The sequence below is a fragment of the Notamacropus eugenii genome, chromosome 3, assembly GCF_028372415.1.
Source record: "Notamacropus eugenii isolate mMacEug1 chromosome 3, mMacEug1.pri_v2, whole genome shotgun sequence".
NCBI lineage: Eukaryota > Metazoa > Chordata > Mammalia > Diprotodontia > Macropodidae > Notamacropus > Notamacropus eugenii.
Window position 1 is genome coordinate 117601338 of NC_092874.1, and position 16724 is coordinate 117618061.

The 16724-nt window shown below is 41.7% G+C and overlaps 1 protein-coding gene across 1 annotated transcript in view; it reads left to right on the forward strand.

Moving 5' to 3' along the window:
* Window positions 1–734: 734 nt before the first annotated feature.
* The window catches only part of PLXNA4 (plexin A4), a 564470-nt gene continuing 548480 nt past the window's right edge, over window positions 735–16724 (forward strand). The window contains exon 1 of the mRNA XM_072652713.1: window positions 735–2000. Coding sequence (XP_072508814.1) covers window positions 816–2000 — 1185 coding nt within the window. The 5' untranslated portion in view covers window positions 735–815. The remainder of the gene's footprint in view (window positions 2001–16724) is intronic.

Genomic DNA, 16724 nt, shown 5'->3' on the forward strand with positions numbered 1-16724 from the left:
GATGTGACTGTCCAGTTATGGTTGCCCTCGTCATCAATGGTGGGAGTGGAGTCAGCCAGATTCTAGTCAGAGAAGGTATAACGGAAAGAACACCGGGTTTAACAGTCTAAAGACCTGAATTCTATCCTCATCATGCCCTCTCACTAGCTGTGTGACCTTGGACAAGTTGCTGGATTTTTCTGGGACTGGGTTTCCTCTTCTGGAAAGCAGCAGTACTTCAGCTTGACTTGCTTGGCTCAGAAAGTCACTGTGAGATATCAGTTAAGGTAATGCATGAGATCCAGTGCTTTGTTATCATAAAATGCCCTGTAAGTACAAGGCACATCTGTTTATAACAAGGATAATAGCTAGCATTTATGCAGCATGTTTAAGGGTTGCAAAACACTCTATAAATATTTCCTCGTTTGATTCTCATAATAATTCTGGGAAGTAAATGCTATTATTAGTCCATTTTTACAGTTGAGAAAATGGAAGAAAAGGGACTTTAAGCAACTGGCCCAGGGACACACAGCTAGTAAGCATCTGAGGCCAGATTTGAATTCAGGTCTTTCTGAGTCTAAGTTTAGGGTTTTATCCAGTGTGCTACCTGCTTGTCTCATTCTTAACATATCTACAAATCCTACTTCAATGTGTACTAAATGCTCCGAGAACCCAAATGATAGGCTCTCGAGTAGACTGAAGCTCTGTGCTTGTTTTCCATCCTGATTTGTCTTTTCTTTCCCTATTTACAGGGGAAAACCCATCCTGGGTCTGGATTCTTTGAAGTTCCTCTTGGTGTGTGACGTTTCCTGTGGCCAAGAGGACCCATTTTTGAGATGAAGGCCATGCCTTGGAACTGGACTTGTCTGCTCTCCCATCTCCTGCTGTTGGGGGTGGGTTCTGCATCCCTCCTCTCCCGACAGCCCCCGTCCTCACCCCAGAAGCGGTCTTTTCTCACGTTCACTGCAGACCCTACTGAGGGCTTCAACCACCTTGTAGTGGATGAAAGGACAGGGCACATCTACCTAGGGGCTGTCAACCGTATCTATAAATTGTCCAGTGACTTGAAGGTCCTGGTGACCCATCAGACAGGGCCTGATGAGGATAACCCCAAGTGCTACCCACCCCGAATTGTTCAGACCTGCAATGAGCCCCTTACAACCACCAATAATGTCAACAAAATGCTCCTCATTGACTACAAGGAGAACAGACTGATTGCCTGTGGGAGTCTGTACCAGGGTATCTGTAAGCTTCTCAGACTGGAGGACCTCTTCAAACTAGGAGAGCCATTTCACAAGAAAGAACATTACCTGTCTGGGGTCAATGAAAGTGGCTCCGTCTTTGGCGTCATTGTCTCCTACAACAACTTGGATGATAAACTGTTCATTGCCACTGCCGTGGATGGGAAACCAGAGTACTTTCCTACTATCTCCAGTCGCAAATTGACCAAGAATTCCGAAGCTGATGGCATGTTTGCTTATGTCTTCCACGATGAGTTCGTGGCCTCTATGATTAAGATACCTTCTGACACCTTCACCATCATCCCTGACTTTGACATCTATTATGTCTATGGATTCAGCAGTGGCAACTTTGTTTATTTCCTGACCCTCCAGCCAGAAATGATGTCCCCACCAGGCTCCACTACCAAGGAACAAGTTTACACCTCCAAGTTGGTGAGGCTGTGTAAGGAGGATACAGCCTTCAACTCCTACGTGGAGGTGCCCATTGGCTGTGAGCACAATGGGGTGGAGTATCGCCTGCTGCAAGCTGCCTACCTTTCCAAGGCAGGAGCCTTCTTGGCTCGGACCTTGGGAGTACGATCAGATGATGACATCCTCTTTACTGTGTTCTCCAAGGGTCAGAAGCGGAAAATGAAGTCACTGGATGAATCTGCCCTGTGCATCTTTGTCCTGAAACAGATTAATGATCGCATCAAGGAGAGGCTACAGTCCTGCTACAGAGGGGAGGGCACTCTGGACCTTGCCTGGCTCAAAGTGAAGGATATCCCCTGTAGCAGTGCGGTGAGTCAGGGCTGGCCTTCAGAAAATCTGATGAGACCAGTGGGACATCATAGCAGTGGGTAATATTAGCAACAGTTTCTCTAGTGGCATTCAGAGCTTCCCTTGCCCGAGAAAGCTTTTTCTTCTTTTCTACTTTGAATTGACAAAATATTTATTGATTACTATTTGCACAAACTGCTCTGTGAAGTAAGTATAATTCAGGTAATACTATTCTCAGTTTATATTTGAGGGAACCAAGGATGAATCCTCGTATTTTTCCAAGACTCAATTTCCTTGTTCGCAGGAATGAGAATAGTATTGTAAGAGAAGTAAAATGACATCCCACATCACACTTAATGGATATAGAATAGAAACTTAAGACATTTTCCTCCAAGTCTCATGTTCTTTCCACTACATTATACCATACTGTTTGTGCTTCCCTCTACCCCTAACAACAACAAAAGATTTTGAATATGTCTTATATTTATCTGTGTATAATAATAATAATAATAATATGGCATTTGTATAGTGCTTTAAGGTTTACAAAGTGCATTACAACTATCTCATTTGATCCTCACAACAACCATGGCAAGTGCTATTATTATCCCCATTTTATAGATGAGAAGTTAAATGACTTATCCAGAGTCATACAGCTAGTAAGTATCGAAGGCTGAATTTGAACTTGGGTCTTCTGACTCCAGGTCCAGCACTCTCTCCACTGTACCACCTAACTGTGTATACATTGGTGTCTCCTCTCTGAGTAGAATGAATACTCCTTGTGGGCAGGGAATAATTCCCATTTTTTCTTTGTATCTCCAGCACTTAGTACAGTGGCACATAGTAGGTGCTTACTAAAGGACTGTTGATTCGAATTATAGAATATTAGGAATTGCTTGTAGAGGGTAGAACCATTTATTGGAGAAATATCCACCGATGTTTGGTCCCATTCCAGACACTACAAAGAGAGTAAGTAGATAATATGCTAAGCAGGAGAGTGAGTAGAGAAGGAGATGCTGATGATGGTTAGTTTAGGTTCTAGTCTGTTCAATAAGTAAAACAAGTAAAAGAAAGAATATCTATCCAGTTTATAATCTTAAACAGTGAGTAAGGCAGTATGGTGTAGTAGATAGGGCACTGGACTTGGAATCGGGAAGACTGGAATTCAACTCCTGCCTTAGATACTTACTAGCTGTATGAGCCTGGACAAATATCTCTTGGTCTCAGTTTCACCATCTGTAAAATGAAGGGGTTGGACTCCATGTGGCCCGAGGCACTTTCCAGATCCAAATCTAAGATGAATTTTTTCTAGAAGCTTAGAATGAAGCAATCAGTGGGTGAATGAGCATATTAAATTTGAGATCTAGAACTTTGAGATACTTACCTTTGTTCTTTTCTTTTCCTCTTTTGCTCTACTGATTGAGTTCCAACTTCAGAGAAGTCAGTCTGGAAGTTTTTTTTTCAGATTTGAGGAGACTGTGGCTTGAGTTGTAACTAAATGTTTTGGTGCCTGGGGAAAACATGCAAAAAACATGACCTCAAATCAGCTGTGTAACTTATAATGTTTAAAACCATACGGGAAAAAAAATTAAGATAAATTCAGTTGAATGAGAGGCAGTGGGTATCTCAGGATGCTGGCCCCTTTTGAGTGAGACCTTAGGCACTGGCCCCTGTTGGGGTTGATCCAGAAACCACAGGACACTTTGAGGCTACTATGAGAAAGGCTGCCTTTCTAGGAAGGAGCTGTGTGAGGCAAGACCAACAAAATGCCCTCCTGGGATGTCATCATAGGATCAAGGATGATGAAACTTGTAGCTCCCTAATTTAACTAATTCTTCATAAGTAGGTTTTATATCCAGTTGTTTCTATATCCCTAAAGAAGTGAAAATGCTGTCAAAATGTAAATATAATAGAATGTAATATTGTATAATATTGGAGAAAACATCACTTAACAGTTTTGACCTTCTCTAAATTTTGATACCTTGGGGAAAGTGTCAGTCACCTTGCCCTAGTAATGACTCTGCATGGTTTGCTCCCAGGTGAATACAGTAAACTCTAGGTACTCAGTATAGTACATCATCACAAATATATTCAATTTAATACTTAAAGGATCTGTGATTTCATAGTTGAGATACTCACTCAATTTATAAAGATCATAAACCCTTCCATATCTTTAATTGATTGTTTCATGAGTTACTGGGGCTAAAATAAGTCAGGATTAGAAATGGCGATGAGCCTTTCACCTAATTATAGAGGCTGGCTCTCTGACATCCCTCCCCCCCTGCTAAATTCCTCACACACATAATTTCATCAGGCTCATAGTCAAAGCCTTTCCAACTTTATAGGACCTATCAAACTTTGATCCCTATGGCCTTGTTCTCTTGCTCAATAGATCTCAGGAACCCAAGATCACTTATCCATTATGAGAAGACAGTAGGATGGGACTCCAGTGGCACACACACACACACACACACACACATACACATACACACACACACATGTATATCTGTAAGACCTTTCCCTTTCCATTCCTTCCATTTTTATTAAGGTACCATTGGGAAAAATAGAGATGAAGACAGGAAAATCCTGGAGAGGGACTAGTTAGAGAAGGTGACCAGAGCTTAGATGGTGAGGTTTGTTAGTTTAGGTTACAGTCTGTTCAACAAGCATTTATTAAACTTCTATTGTCTGCTCAGACATTCCTCTTCTTTGGGAGGACTTCCTTTGCCCCCACCCAGCCACTTGAGTCGTCCCTCTCTAGGGTTATCATCTATCTTGTATGCACCTATACATCATGTATGTACATTATACCTACATATTTGTTCATCAGCTATCTCTCCAATTTTTGTACGTATGCTCTTTGAAGACAGGGATCTTTTTTGGGTGTTTTTGCTTTCCTTTGTGTCTTGGTACTTAATACGGTGACTTGTACATTGTAAGCACTTAATAAATGCTTGTTGACGGATTGATTAAGTGAGTATAAGACAACAGAATACTTGCTCTCAAGGAGCTTAAGTTCTATAAGGGGAAACAACATGTCTGTGTAGAAGTACATCCACAATTAATAAAAAGCAATTTGTTTTGGGAGGACAGGTAGCAACTGGAAGGATTGGGAAATACTTCTTGGTAAAGATGGTGTTTGAGTTGAATTTTGAAGAAAACTAGGGATTTTAAGAGAGAGAGGTGAAGAGAGAAGGTGTAGGAGGACAGCCTGTATATGTAAAAGCATGAAAGTAGGAGATGTGATATGTATGAGGAATGTCAAGATGAGTAGTTTGATTGGACTGAAGAGTACATGAAAGGAAGTAATATAGTTTAGAAAGGCTATAATGGAAGTTGGAACACGGCTTTTAATCCCAGGGATTTTCTTAAATGACCAGCTAGCTATGGTCCTGGACCAGGAGCTTAGACTGTTGGTTTCCATTCCCAATTCCAGTTGCTGACTGTGTATTCATTAATAAATGGGTTTATAGAATGTGTGTACATATCTTCTAGTGCATCCTCAATCTCTCTATGTGTGGCTGTCTAGGAATTGACACATATGTGCTTTGTAGTTCCTTTGATAACACCAGATTCTTGTCAGATCTTTAGACAATAGAAATGCCAAAGAGCTTTTGGAGACTGCTTTTCATCAGAAATTTGACGGGAGAAGTCTTTTAAAATTGTGATTCTAGGAGCAAGAGTGGTTTCCTGGTGATCCCTTGGTGTGCTGGGGTGGGGGAGAGGGGAAGGGTGTTGCTGTGTCCTTTCTTTCCAACATAAAGTAAATTCATATTCATTGAGGGTGTCTATGCGGCACAGTGGATAGATCTTTGGGCCTGGAGTCAGGAAATCCCAAGTTCAAATCTGGCCTCAAACACTTACTAACTTTATACTTTGGACACGTCACTTACTCTCTGTTTGCCTCAGCTTCCTTAACTATAAAATAGGGATAATAATAGTTATCCTATAATAATTCTATAATAATAGTTAATCCCACTTCACAGGATTATTGTGAGGATTAGATGAGATATATTTATAAAGAGCTCAGCACAATACCTAGCACATAGTAGGTAGTATATAAATGCTCTCTCTCTCTGTCTCTCTGTCTCTCTTCCTTCTTCCTTCCTCTTCCTCCTTCCTTCCCTCCTTCCTTTCCCTCCTTTCTTCCTTCCTTCTTTCCTTTCTTCCTTCCCTTCCCTTGTCTTCCTTTCCCTTCAGTGTGCTGGAAACTTTTATAGAATAATCAGGAAAACGGGACTGACTGATGCCAGGACTGGACTTAATGGAGCCAGATAAGAAGCTTTTGATTTTTCTTCTGGCCTTACTTAGCCCTTTCAAGCTTGAGGCAAGTTCAGGGCTGAGGCAAGAAGGAGGCCAGTGGAAACCCCACACAGGGCTTGGGGCTGCCTCTTCAGTCAGGCTTTCTAGAAAGGCTGAGTCAGGTATTGACGCATGGTATCAGTTTCCTTTGATTTGACTGATAGCTAGTTTACGTTCATTAGATGCTCTGACTGTAATTTACCTGTGCTTCGTTCAGACCACACAGCTACTGAACAGTGATGTTGAAGAATGCAGACATTCTTGAGGAAACTCAGTTTTATGGGACCTATTCCAGTCTCTGCTTGTTAAATCCCCTCCCTTTCCTATTTCAAGTGGGGGGAATGGATCTCTTAGAGTTCTGCAGTTTCCTCAAGGGCTAAGGTGTGGAAGGCAAGTTTCACTGATGGTCTCTTTCCTGGAATTGCTGTCTCCAAAAGAAAACGAGAAGGAAGATTAAAGGCTAGGACACTTACCTTCAACATTTCAGAAGACAAGCGTCACCTCTAGCCTTTAATGCTCTGGTTTTGTCTAGAGGTGCTTAAAAAAGGGATAAAATCAGCTCTTTATTATTATTATTTTTTGGTTCTTTCTGTTTTGAGTTAGCTTGACATTTCATGCTATGATGCACTTTCAAGAAATAATTTTGCTTGACCACACCCCGTCCTTTCCCTACTCTAAATTCATCTTACCCTGAAGCCAGAAGGGTGGGCTTCCTGCCTGTTAACTCTGGTTAATTTTGGAAGGTGACTGTGAGCTGTGGGGGATGGATCCACCAGCTACAATGATATGTCCTGCTATAACCTCTGGTTCTGTTGAGTAGGAAGACAGGGCTGGCCTAAAATGCCCATGGGGTTTCCCCCTGTACAGTCAAATGTCTGAAGTTCAAGTAGAAGGGAGAGGAGGTGGAGCCTGCCATCCTGGGGGACCCCAGAGGGCACTAATGGCCTTTTAAAAAAATCTGAAGTGAATTGTGGTAGGTTAGCTCTGTTCCCATCAGAGATAAGGGCTAGCTAGCCAGCGAGGAGAGGCCATCTCCTGGGACTGTGTGGTGTATTTCTGCTGCTGTAAAAATGCATGTTGTAAATGTGAATCCCAAGATGGGTATAGGGTCTGGTGCCTGGGGAACAACATGAAGTGAACAATAGGTATGATGGAAAGAGGCAGCTATCTGACTTCGTATGCCTTCTCTGACGCCCTGCCCTCCTTTCCCCACTAGCTTGCTAAATAAGGAGAGGCACCCCAGAACAAGCAGCTCAGTGTCTGTAATTGTCTCTGAGAGCGAGCACCAGGATAAGGAGACAGGCAGTATTACATAGCTGGAATTAGTCATCAGAACCACTTGTCTTGGGACAGCGCTAGAGGCCCCAGGGAGAATGAAGTGAGGTGTGTGTGTGTGTGTGTGTGTGTGTGTGTGTGTGTGTGTGTGTGTGTGTAGGGGTGGGGGAGGCGGAGAGGGTAAAGGCAGTCTTTGGGATCAGGTGTAGGGGTGTAGATAGCTCTTAATGTCCCTGTCCCATGCATGCCTTTTCTGATGCCCTGCCCTGGCCTGCCTCCTCATATTCCAGAACAAACAGATTAGTGCCTGTAAATTGTTCTGATTTTCTCAGAAGAAGAGGGGTGGAAAGGTGTAGTATTATAATGTCACCAGAACCATTTGTCATGGGAACCAGGGGAACTTAAGAAAAAAACAAACAAACCCAAACACAACATCCCAAGCTGATTTCACTAATGATAGTTCAGGATGCTTAATGATATAATTATTTAATTTCTATTCCTGAGAGGGGCCTTGTTTGTGCCTCTGAGGTCCCCTTAGGGTCTAAATCTGTGATCCTCCAGGTCTTAAGTTTATTGCCCACCTCCCTCCCCCCACCTGGTCCCAGCTGGGCTCCTCTGCCTTCTCCTCAGCTGTACATCTCAAGACGCCACTTGGGTTGGTGACCACGCTGCTGTAAGTGATCTGAAGAGCACGTTCAGATCGTGTCTGGGACCCCTGGTCCCAGATGAGGTGGGCAACCTCCTGACACCTGAAAGCCCCAAAGTCCTTATGTTCCTGGCTCTTGGAAGGAGCTGGAGCTGTGAGCAAGCCAGAATGATGGGTCTTAGCATATCCATCTCACATACTTACTCACACTTGGCTACTCAGCTTCCCCTCCAGGTTTGGGGCAGGGGGGCGGGGGGAGAGGGGTGGGGCTGGGATGTTCTTCTGCATTAGAAAAGCAACCAGGAGACTAAGACTTCTCCTGGGCCCTTCTTCCAATTCTGCGTTCTGGAGCCACATCACAGACCACCTGTCACATCACTTCTTTTTGTTGTTGCTATTCTTTTTTTTGTAGTGGGGGGGAAAGCAAGGCAATTGGGGTTAAATGGCATGCTCACAGTTACACAGCTAGAAAGTGTCCAGTGTCTGAGGCTGGATTTGAACTCACATCCTCCTGACTTCAGGGCCAGTGCTCTATTCACTGTGCCACATAGCTGCCCCTTGTCCCATCATTTCTTGAATCATCTCAGTCCTCATACTGAATTCCATTAATTTAACAAGGTTTAAGCACCCACTGTGTGCCAGGCTCTGGTATTACTCAGAACGCCTGAATAAAGAAATTTTCTCTGCCAATGCAGGTCTGTATCTTCTCTGGGTCTTCATCCAGGGGGCTTAAGATCCCTCCATACTTAGAGAGTTGCCTTGAATATTAAAGAGGTGACTTAACCCAGGGTCACACAGGATGTGTCAAAAGTTTGCTTAAACTCTGGTCTCTCCAGCTTTACGGTCACCTCTCTGTCCACTTCCTGGGGAACTGGGGATGTAGAGACAAAAATGAAGCAGGCCTTGCCTCCAAAATCTTACATTCTATGGGGAGAAACAGATAGATGGGGGAGGGAAAAGAAAAGGAATAAGAATTTTTATATAGAGGCTGCTATGTGCCAGGCACTGTGCTAAGAGCTTTACAAATGTCATCTCACTTCACCCTCCCAACAACCCTGGAGGCGGATGTGTTATTAATTCTATTTTACAGTTGAAGAAACTGAGGTTAAATGATTTGCCCCGGGTAGACAGCTAAAATATGTCTGAGGCCAGATTTGAACATGGGACTTCCTGATTCTAGCCCACTGCACGACCTAGCCATCACCACTTTTGCCTTAATATCCCCCCAAACTAGAACACTGCCTGGCATATGGTAGAACAGTAATAAAGACTTACAGATTATTGGTGTCCTACAGATCCACTGTATCCTCCCCACCCCCTTCCCAGCCTGTAGCAGGACCAGGAACATGAAAATCCAGAATGAACAAAAAGTCACCCAAGACCAAAGGCTCTTACTTTCCCTTGTTCCCCTGAGGAATACTTTCTCTTCCTAATCTAGGAAATCCTAACTAGTTTTGGCTGTTTCCTGTTGTGACTGAGTTTAGTAATATTAATATTAGTTATTATATGAATTATAATATATTTATATATAATTTATAAATATATATTTTAAAATAATATTATATATAATATAATTATTATGAAATTAATATAGTTAATATAATAATATATTATAATAATTGCTATATTAAATAATATTACCAAATAATTATTTAGTAATATTAATAATAGTAATATTAATAACAATAGCTAGCATTTATGTGGCACTTTAAGGTTTGTAAGATGCTTTTGCATGTGTTATCTCAGTCTATCCTTCCAATAATTCCATGATAGGTGCTATTATTATCCCCATTTTACAGATGGGTAAACTGAGGCAAGCAGAAGTTAAGTGACTTGGTTAGGGTGTCACAGCTAGAAAGTGTTTGCGACCTCTCATTCTCATCTGCAATCAGAGGCCTTCATGCTCCAGGGCCCTCTTGGATGCTACTGATTTAGACCATCCTGGCCCTGGCACCATGAGCCCCTCACAAGAATTATGATGATGGGAGTGATGTGGCTGCCTAAGATGAGTGGGCTCCATCACTACCTGATCTTTCTGAACCCTGGGAGCACCAGTCCTGTTGCCAGCTCCAATTAGCAATTGGCATTTCTCTTGTCCTGTGGTTAGCTAAGTGCTATGTCCTGCTCCCTTAATCCTTATGATTCAGAATTGCTTTCTGCCTCAGATAAACTCCTTTCCTTTTCAGCCTTTCCCCGCACTCGAATCCTAGTCCAGTTCAACCCTCTCCCTCCATGGTCCCTGAACTCCTCCACCCTCCCTCCTCCACTATATCCTTTGAGAACTCTACTCAATCATGAACAAACTCCCTTTCTTCCAAAAGCTTATGTTTTCAGATCCTTTTCCATTTTCTGGTTCTCACAGAAGCCTGACTCTCTAGAAGATGCTTTATCCTTGACAGTGAAAAGAGTGATGGACATGGATTCAGGATATCTGGGTTTGTGACATTTGTGATCCTGGGCAAGTCACTTTAACCCTCAAGTGTCAATTTCTCCACCTGTAAAATTCAATTCTGCAAGCATTCATTAAACTCCTACTGTATATAAGGCACTGAGAGAGACCTGGGGATACACATACAAAAGCACCACAAAACTGTCCCTACTCTCAATGAGCATACATTCTGTTGTTGTTCAGTTCGGTTATGTCTGGTTCTTTGTGGCCCCATTTGGGATTTTCTTGCCAAAGATCCTGGAGTGGTTTGCCATTTCCTTTTCCAAGTCATTTTGCAGATGAGGAAACTGAGGCAAACAGGGTTAAGTGACTTGCCCAGGGTCACCCTGCCGGGAGGTGTCTGAAGTCATATTTGAACTCAGGTCCTGTTGACTCCAGGGCTTCTTTTCTATCCATTGCACCCCCTAGCTGCTCATGTAGTATGAACACTGATAAGTTAGCTAGGGAGCGAAGACCAGTATTAGGGCACGCACATGCGTGCACACACACATACACACACACACAGAGCTGTGGCACAGATGCACAAGGGCTGTACAAGGGCTTCATTATTCTCACCTCATGGAGACATATGCATAGATACATTCCTGTGTACCTGCATATTCATATACACATTCAGTACTCCTGAGGTTTTCTCTGTTGTTGTCTCTTAACCTCGGTATCTCTCTCTCTCTCTCTGTCTCTTTCTCTTGTTTCTCCACACACATATACACATGCATGTATACATATGTATGCACATGTGCGTGCACACACACACAGTATCATGATGGATGGAGCACTGTACCAGGAGTCAGGAAGACCTGAGTTTGCACCGGGCTTCAGATACTGATTTACTGTGGGACCTTGAGTAAGTCACTCTACCTCTGCCTCAATTTCCATATCTGTAAAATGGGGATAATAATAGCACCTACCACAAAGAGATGTTATGAAGACTAAATAAGAATATTTGTAAAGCACTGTGCAAACTTTGAATTGTATATATATAAAATTGTATATAAAAGCCATGACGAAGAGGTAAGGTACCACATACCCACTAGCTCAAGAAAAATAGGAAACCCAATTGTAGGATAATCTGGCTTCTCGCATCCTCAACTTTTATCCTCTTTTTAGTCCCCAAGATTCTTTTAGTGGGGTCTTCAAGCTAGCTCCTTCAACTGCTGGGTAAATGTAAGCTAGGAGTTTTTAGGACAATAGGCTGCCAGAGCTGGAAAACAGCCTTCGAGACTAGCTCACAGCAGCATAGACTTTGGAAGGGGCCTCCGTGGCTGTCTACTTCAACCCAGACGTGAACAGAGACTAATTTTGGGTTATAACAATGAAGAACTGCACTTCCAGAATCACTCAATCCCAGGTTAGAAGGTACCAGAACAAGAACAACAAATGATAATAAGAATAGAAATTCTACATTGTGACTTTCCCTATCACGGTTCTGATATATCACAGGTTGGCACAAGACATTAAATGGGAATTTTGGGGGGTTTTGTGGAAGCCACAGATGACACGCAAAGGCCAGCAGACAACGCAGAGCCTATGACCAAATTCTTAACCCAAATTTGACAATAAGGTGCTGTAAACACCCCATAAAAAAAAAAGACAAAATTCAGACCTCCTGTGGGATGAAGGGAAGGACAAAACATTTTACAAGGATTTCCCAGATGGCAGGAACACTGTGCCCCTAACACCTGAGATTTGGAAAGGATAACTGTAAGAGGAATCCTTTCTAAAAACTTCTCAAGAAGTGGTGATTTAGACTTTGCACCAAAGAGCTCCAATGACAGAGGCAGCTCATTCCACTTTTGGATCACTCAGATTGTTCTCTAATTATATAGCTCGGATTTCTTAGTCCAGCCCATTTTACAATGAACCTTTTACAATTTTTTTTTTTTTTTACATTTTACAATTTTTTTTTTACATTTTACAAATGAATCTCAGGCTCTCTCTCTGTAACATGAGGGTGATAAAGTCTTTTGGAATAGTAGACCATCTTGGTAAAATGGTTTGATTGAAAAATCAATCAATGAACCAGTATTTACTAAGCTCCTGTTAGTGCCAGGCATTGCACTATGCAGTGGGGACACAAAGACAAGAAATGTGTATTTTATAAGGGAAGATGGCATGTACATAAAAGAAGCATATGTGAAATAAATAAAAGGTAAATTTTGGGAGAGAGGGTACCAAAAGCTGTATTAAGTAGAAAGTATTGTTTCTACTTGACTTTAGATACTGAGTAGTTGTGTGACCCTGAGCAAGTCACTTATCCTCTCTCTGTCTGCCTCAATTTCCACATCTGTAAAACAGGGATAATAATAGCACCTTCCAGAAAGAAATGTTTGACAAGCAGAGTTTTGAAAGTACTGAGGAATTCCAAGAGGTAAAAGTGAGGTAGGCATGAGGACAACTGTTGCAAAAGAATGGGGATAGAAAATAGAGTGTCATGTGTAAAGAAGACCTGAATTCAAATCCAGCCTCAGACCCTGGGCAAATCTCTTAAATTCTGATTGTTTCAGTTTCTTCATCTGCAGAATGGGATAATGATATTACCTATCTCCCAGGATTATTATAAGAGTCAAATGAGATAATATTTATGAAGGCATTTTCAAATATTAAAGTGTTATATGAATGCCATGAGGAAGATGATAATAGAAGTGATGAACACCAAAGAGACTGGTTTGGCCAGACTGCAGAGTGTGGGAAGGGGAATAGGATGTAATAAAGCTGGTATAGAAGGTTGGGGGCAGGTTGTGAAGGCCTTTAAACGTTAAAGAAAAGAGCTTAAATTTGGTTTTAGAGGAAATAGGGAATCATTGGAGTTTTTGAATGGAAGAGAGATATGGTTGGACCTGAACTTTAGGAAATCATATGGTGGATGAATTGGAGAGAGAAAAACTTTGAGACATGGAGACCAACTGAGAGATTACAGTAATTGTGCTGGTGAGAGTTGATGAGGAGAGTTGATTGGTGAGAGCTGATTAGGAAGTGATCTAGGCATGGTAGCTGGGTAAGTATAGACAAGGGGTCAGATCCTAAGGATATTGTGGAGATACAAACAATGACAACTGGTAAACCAATGGTGAGGAAGAGTGAACAGTCAAGAGTAACAATAAAGTCTTGTACCTGGATGAGCGGAAGCATAGTGACACCCTCAGAAATAGGAAAATTTGGACATGGAAGCGGAATTATTCCTTAGGAAAGAAAATCTACAAATTATTACTACCACAACGTTACATTCGTATGAGTACTTCACACTTTTCAATGCACTGTCACGTAAACTGTCTCAATTAATTCTCAACTCTGTGAAATAAGTAGAGGATTATTAATATTAGTAAACTCAGGATAAATTCACACTTATAATACACTCTGATTTATAATTCCCACCTTTCCACCACATCTGCTTCTAAAAGATCTTCATCAAGCTTCATGTAGACCCACATATAATGACTTTGGAAAATTATTGAATTTGGAGTCAGGGACTGTGGGTTTAAATGACTACCTATGGGATCTCAGGCAAATAATTTTCCAAAACCTTTGGGCCTCAATTTTCTGATCTATAAAATGAAAGGAGTTAGCCTCTAAGGTCCCTTTCACCTATAAATCTATGGGTCTATGACCCTTTTGCTTTCTCCCCTTGCATAATGCACATATTATGGATGTTAAATTATGGTATTTTGAATGGGAGGCCATTTTCCCATTAAAATTGGAACATACCTGCTTTTAACTTATGCTAGCACTTAAAGTAAGGTAGAATGTAATGACAGAACAGTAGTATAACAAGCATATTTTTTTCTCATTACTGTCATTATTGGGAAGGATAAAAGGGAACTACCAAGAAATTCCTTCTCTATTTATTCTCTAGTTTTAAAAAATAATTTTCCCTCTAGCAAATTTGGTCCAATGTGCTACCTATGTAGATGACACAGGCATGAAAAAAAGTTCACATCTTTCCCTGATTTCATAGTCATTATCATGTCTCTGTCAGCGTTCCAAGACATAATGGGATGTGTTCAGCTGATTTATCCAGCAAGCTAGAGACGTTACCTCGCCACACACAAACCTAAGGAGCAAGAGAAGAAGACACATGGCGGCAAGAGTGGGGCTAATAAAATTTATTCCCACTAACGAGGGAATGACCTATGCCATAACTCAACCTGAGGAGCTGGGCCACTGCCTCCAAGCTCCTGCTAGAACACACAGACTTAATCATTGTGGCGTTCCCCAGCTTCAATTACAGTCCTGGTGGTGGCTGAGGTTTTATGCTATGAACTCTGGGAAAGAGAGTTGGAACTGTGGGATTAATGGGCTGTGTGGGATTTATCTTCCCTTGACAGAGGAGCACTTCTAATGGATGCACCAATAAAGAGAGGCAGATGTTGGGGACTTTTTGGCTAGTATCGTTCTTTCATGATACTGAGAATATTTCCCTATTCTCTTTCCCCACTGGAAAAAAAAAAGTCTGTGTTTGGTTAAGTGAAGGGAAAAAACAAACTAGAAATCCTATTTGATCAGTGTGGACAAATGCATCGTTTGAATCCTGTTCATCTTGCTGACCTAGTCCTGCAGAATGCTCAGAAAATCAGACCCTTCACAGGTCACTGTAACACAACTCTTGGCTTGTCTGGGCCAGTTAGCTCAGCAGGTTAGAGTATGGTGCTAATGAGGCCAAGGTTATAGGTTCAACTACCACAGGAGCCAATTAGTTTTGCCCTGTTTTCTCAGCCAAGGACAGATTGCACCCCTATTCCAGCCAGTCATTTCATGAATATAGTCTGTTGATCACAACAGGGACTGGATAAAAGAGTGTGGCTGGCTCAATGAAGCCCATCCCCACTACTGATTCTTTTTCCTTCAACAAGCATTTATTGAACCCCTCCCCTGGACAAGGCACCATGCAAGGTACTTCCTGGGGGGGGGGGTACAAAGATGTGGTACTTGCTTTCAAGAAGTTTGTGGTGTTATAGAAGTGATGAGTGAATAAATAACCATTGTCTAAGAGAGAAAATAAGAGGTGTCCTAAGAGAGAGACAGACATAACTCATGTCCTACTTAGGGTGGGTCAATAGCATTGATTTCATGAGTGAAGAACAGGATGTTAGCATTATTACTGAAAGATCATTTAGGGAGGCGTGCAGTTGGGTCACAGATGGTCATGAAGAGCATGTCAAAAGCAATATATGTGTGTGAATGTGTATATGTACATACACTTATGCATGTACATATGGATACATATACATGTATATAGGCATGTGTCTATATAGGTCTGTCTATATATCTCTGTGTGTGCATGTGTATGCGTACATATATATACATATACATACATATATAATGTGTATATACATACATATACTTCTGTGTGCATACTATTTGAGTAGAATATTTGGTGGTAGCTGAGAGTGTGTGTGTGTATTTATGTGTCCATGTTGGCACAGTGAGCAGAGTGGTTCTAGAATCAGGAAGATGCTTTTTCTGAGTTCAAATCTGGCCTCAGATTCTTTCTAGTTGTGTCTCTGGACTAGTCACTTAACCCTGTTAGTCTCAGTTTCCTCATCTCTCAAATAAACTGGAGAAGGATGGCAAACCAGTCTAATATCTCTGCCAAGAAACCCCAAATAGGGTAACGAGGAGCCAGACATGACTGAACAACAACAACATTTTGGCAAATGGCAAATGGCAGGACCAAAATGTTCTTAAAATTCAATGGCTGTCATTTCAAATGTCATTTCCCAATTGAAGGGTTGGGGAAGGAAAGGCAAAGAGGAGAGAATATTGATATTTGGATAGCTTAGACTAGTTAAGCAAATGACAAGCATGTATTAAACAAGCCTATGTGTCAGGCACTGTTCTAGGTAATGCGCTTGCAAATTTAGAAGCTAGTTTCTTCCCTCAGGCAGCTTATACTCTATTAAGACGTAATGTAATTTGAATTGGATATATTTTAGTTTTGTGAGTGTGTGTGCACGCATGTGTGTGTGTGTGTGTGTATGTGTGTGTAATTCCCAAGATACTTTTGGCTAAGCTTTTTCAATAACCAGTTTGTCTAAGGAGGTTACGGTGGCTGCGACTGTGGCTGGCTGGCTCTCCTTCC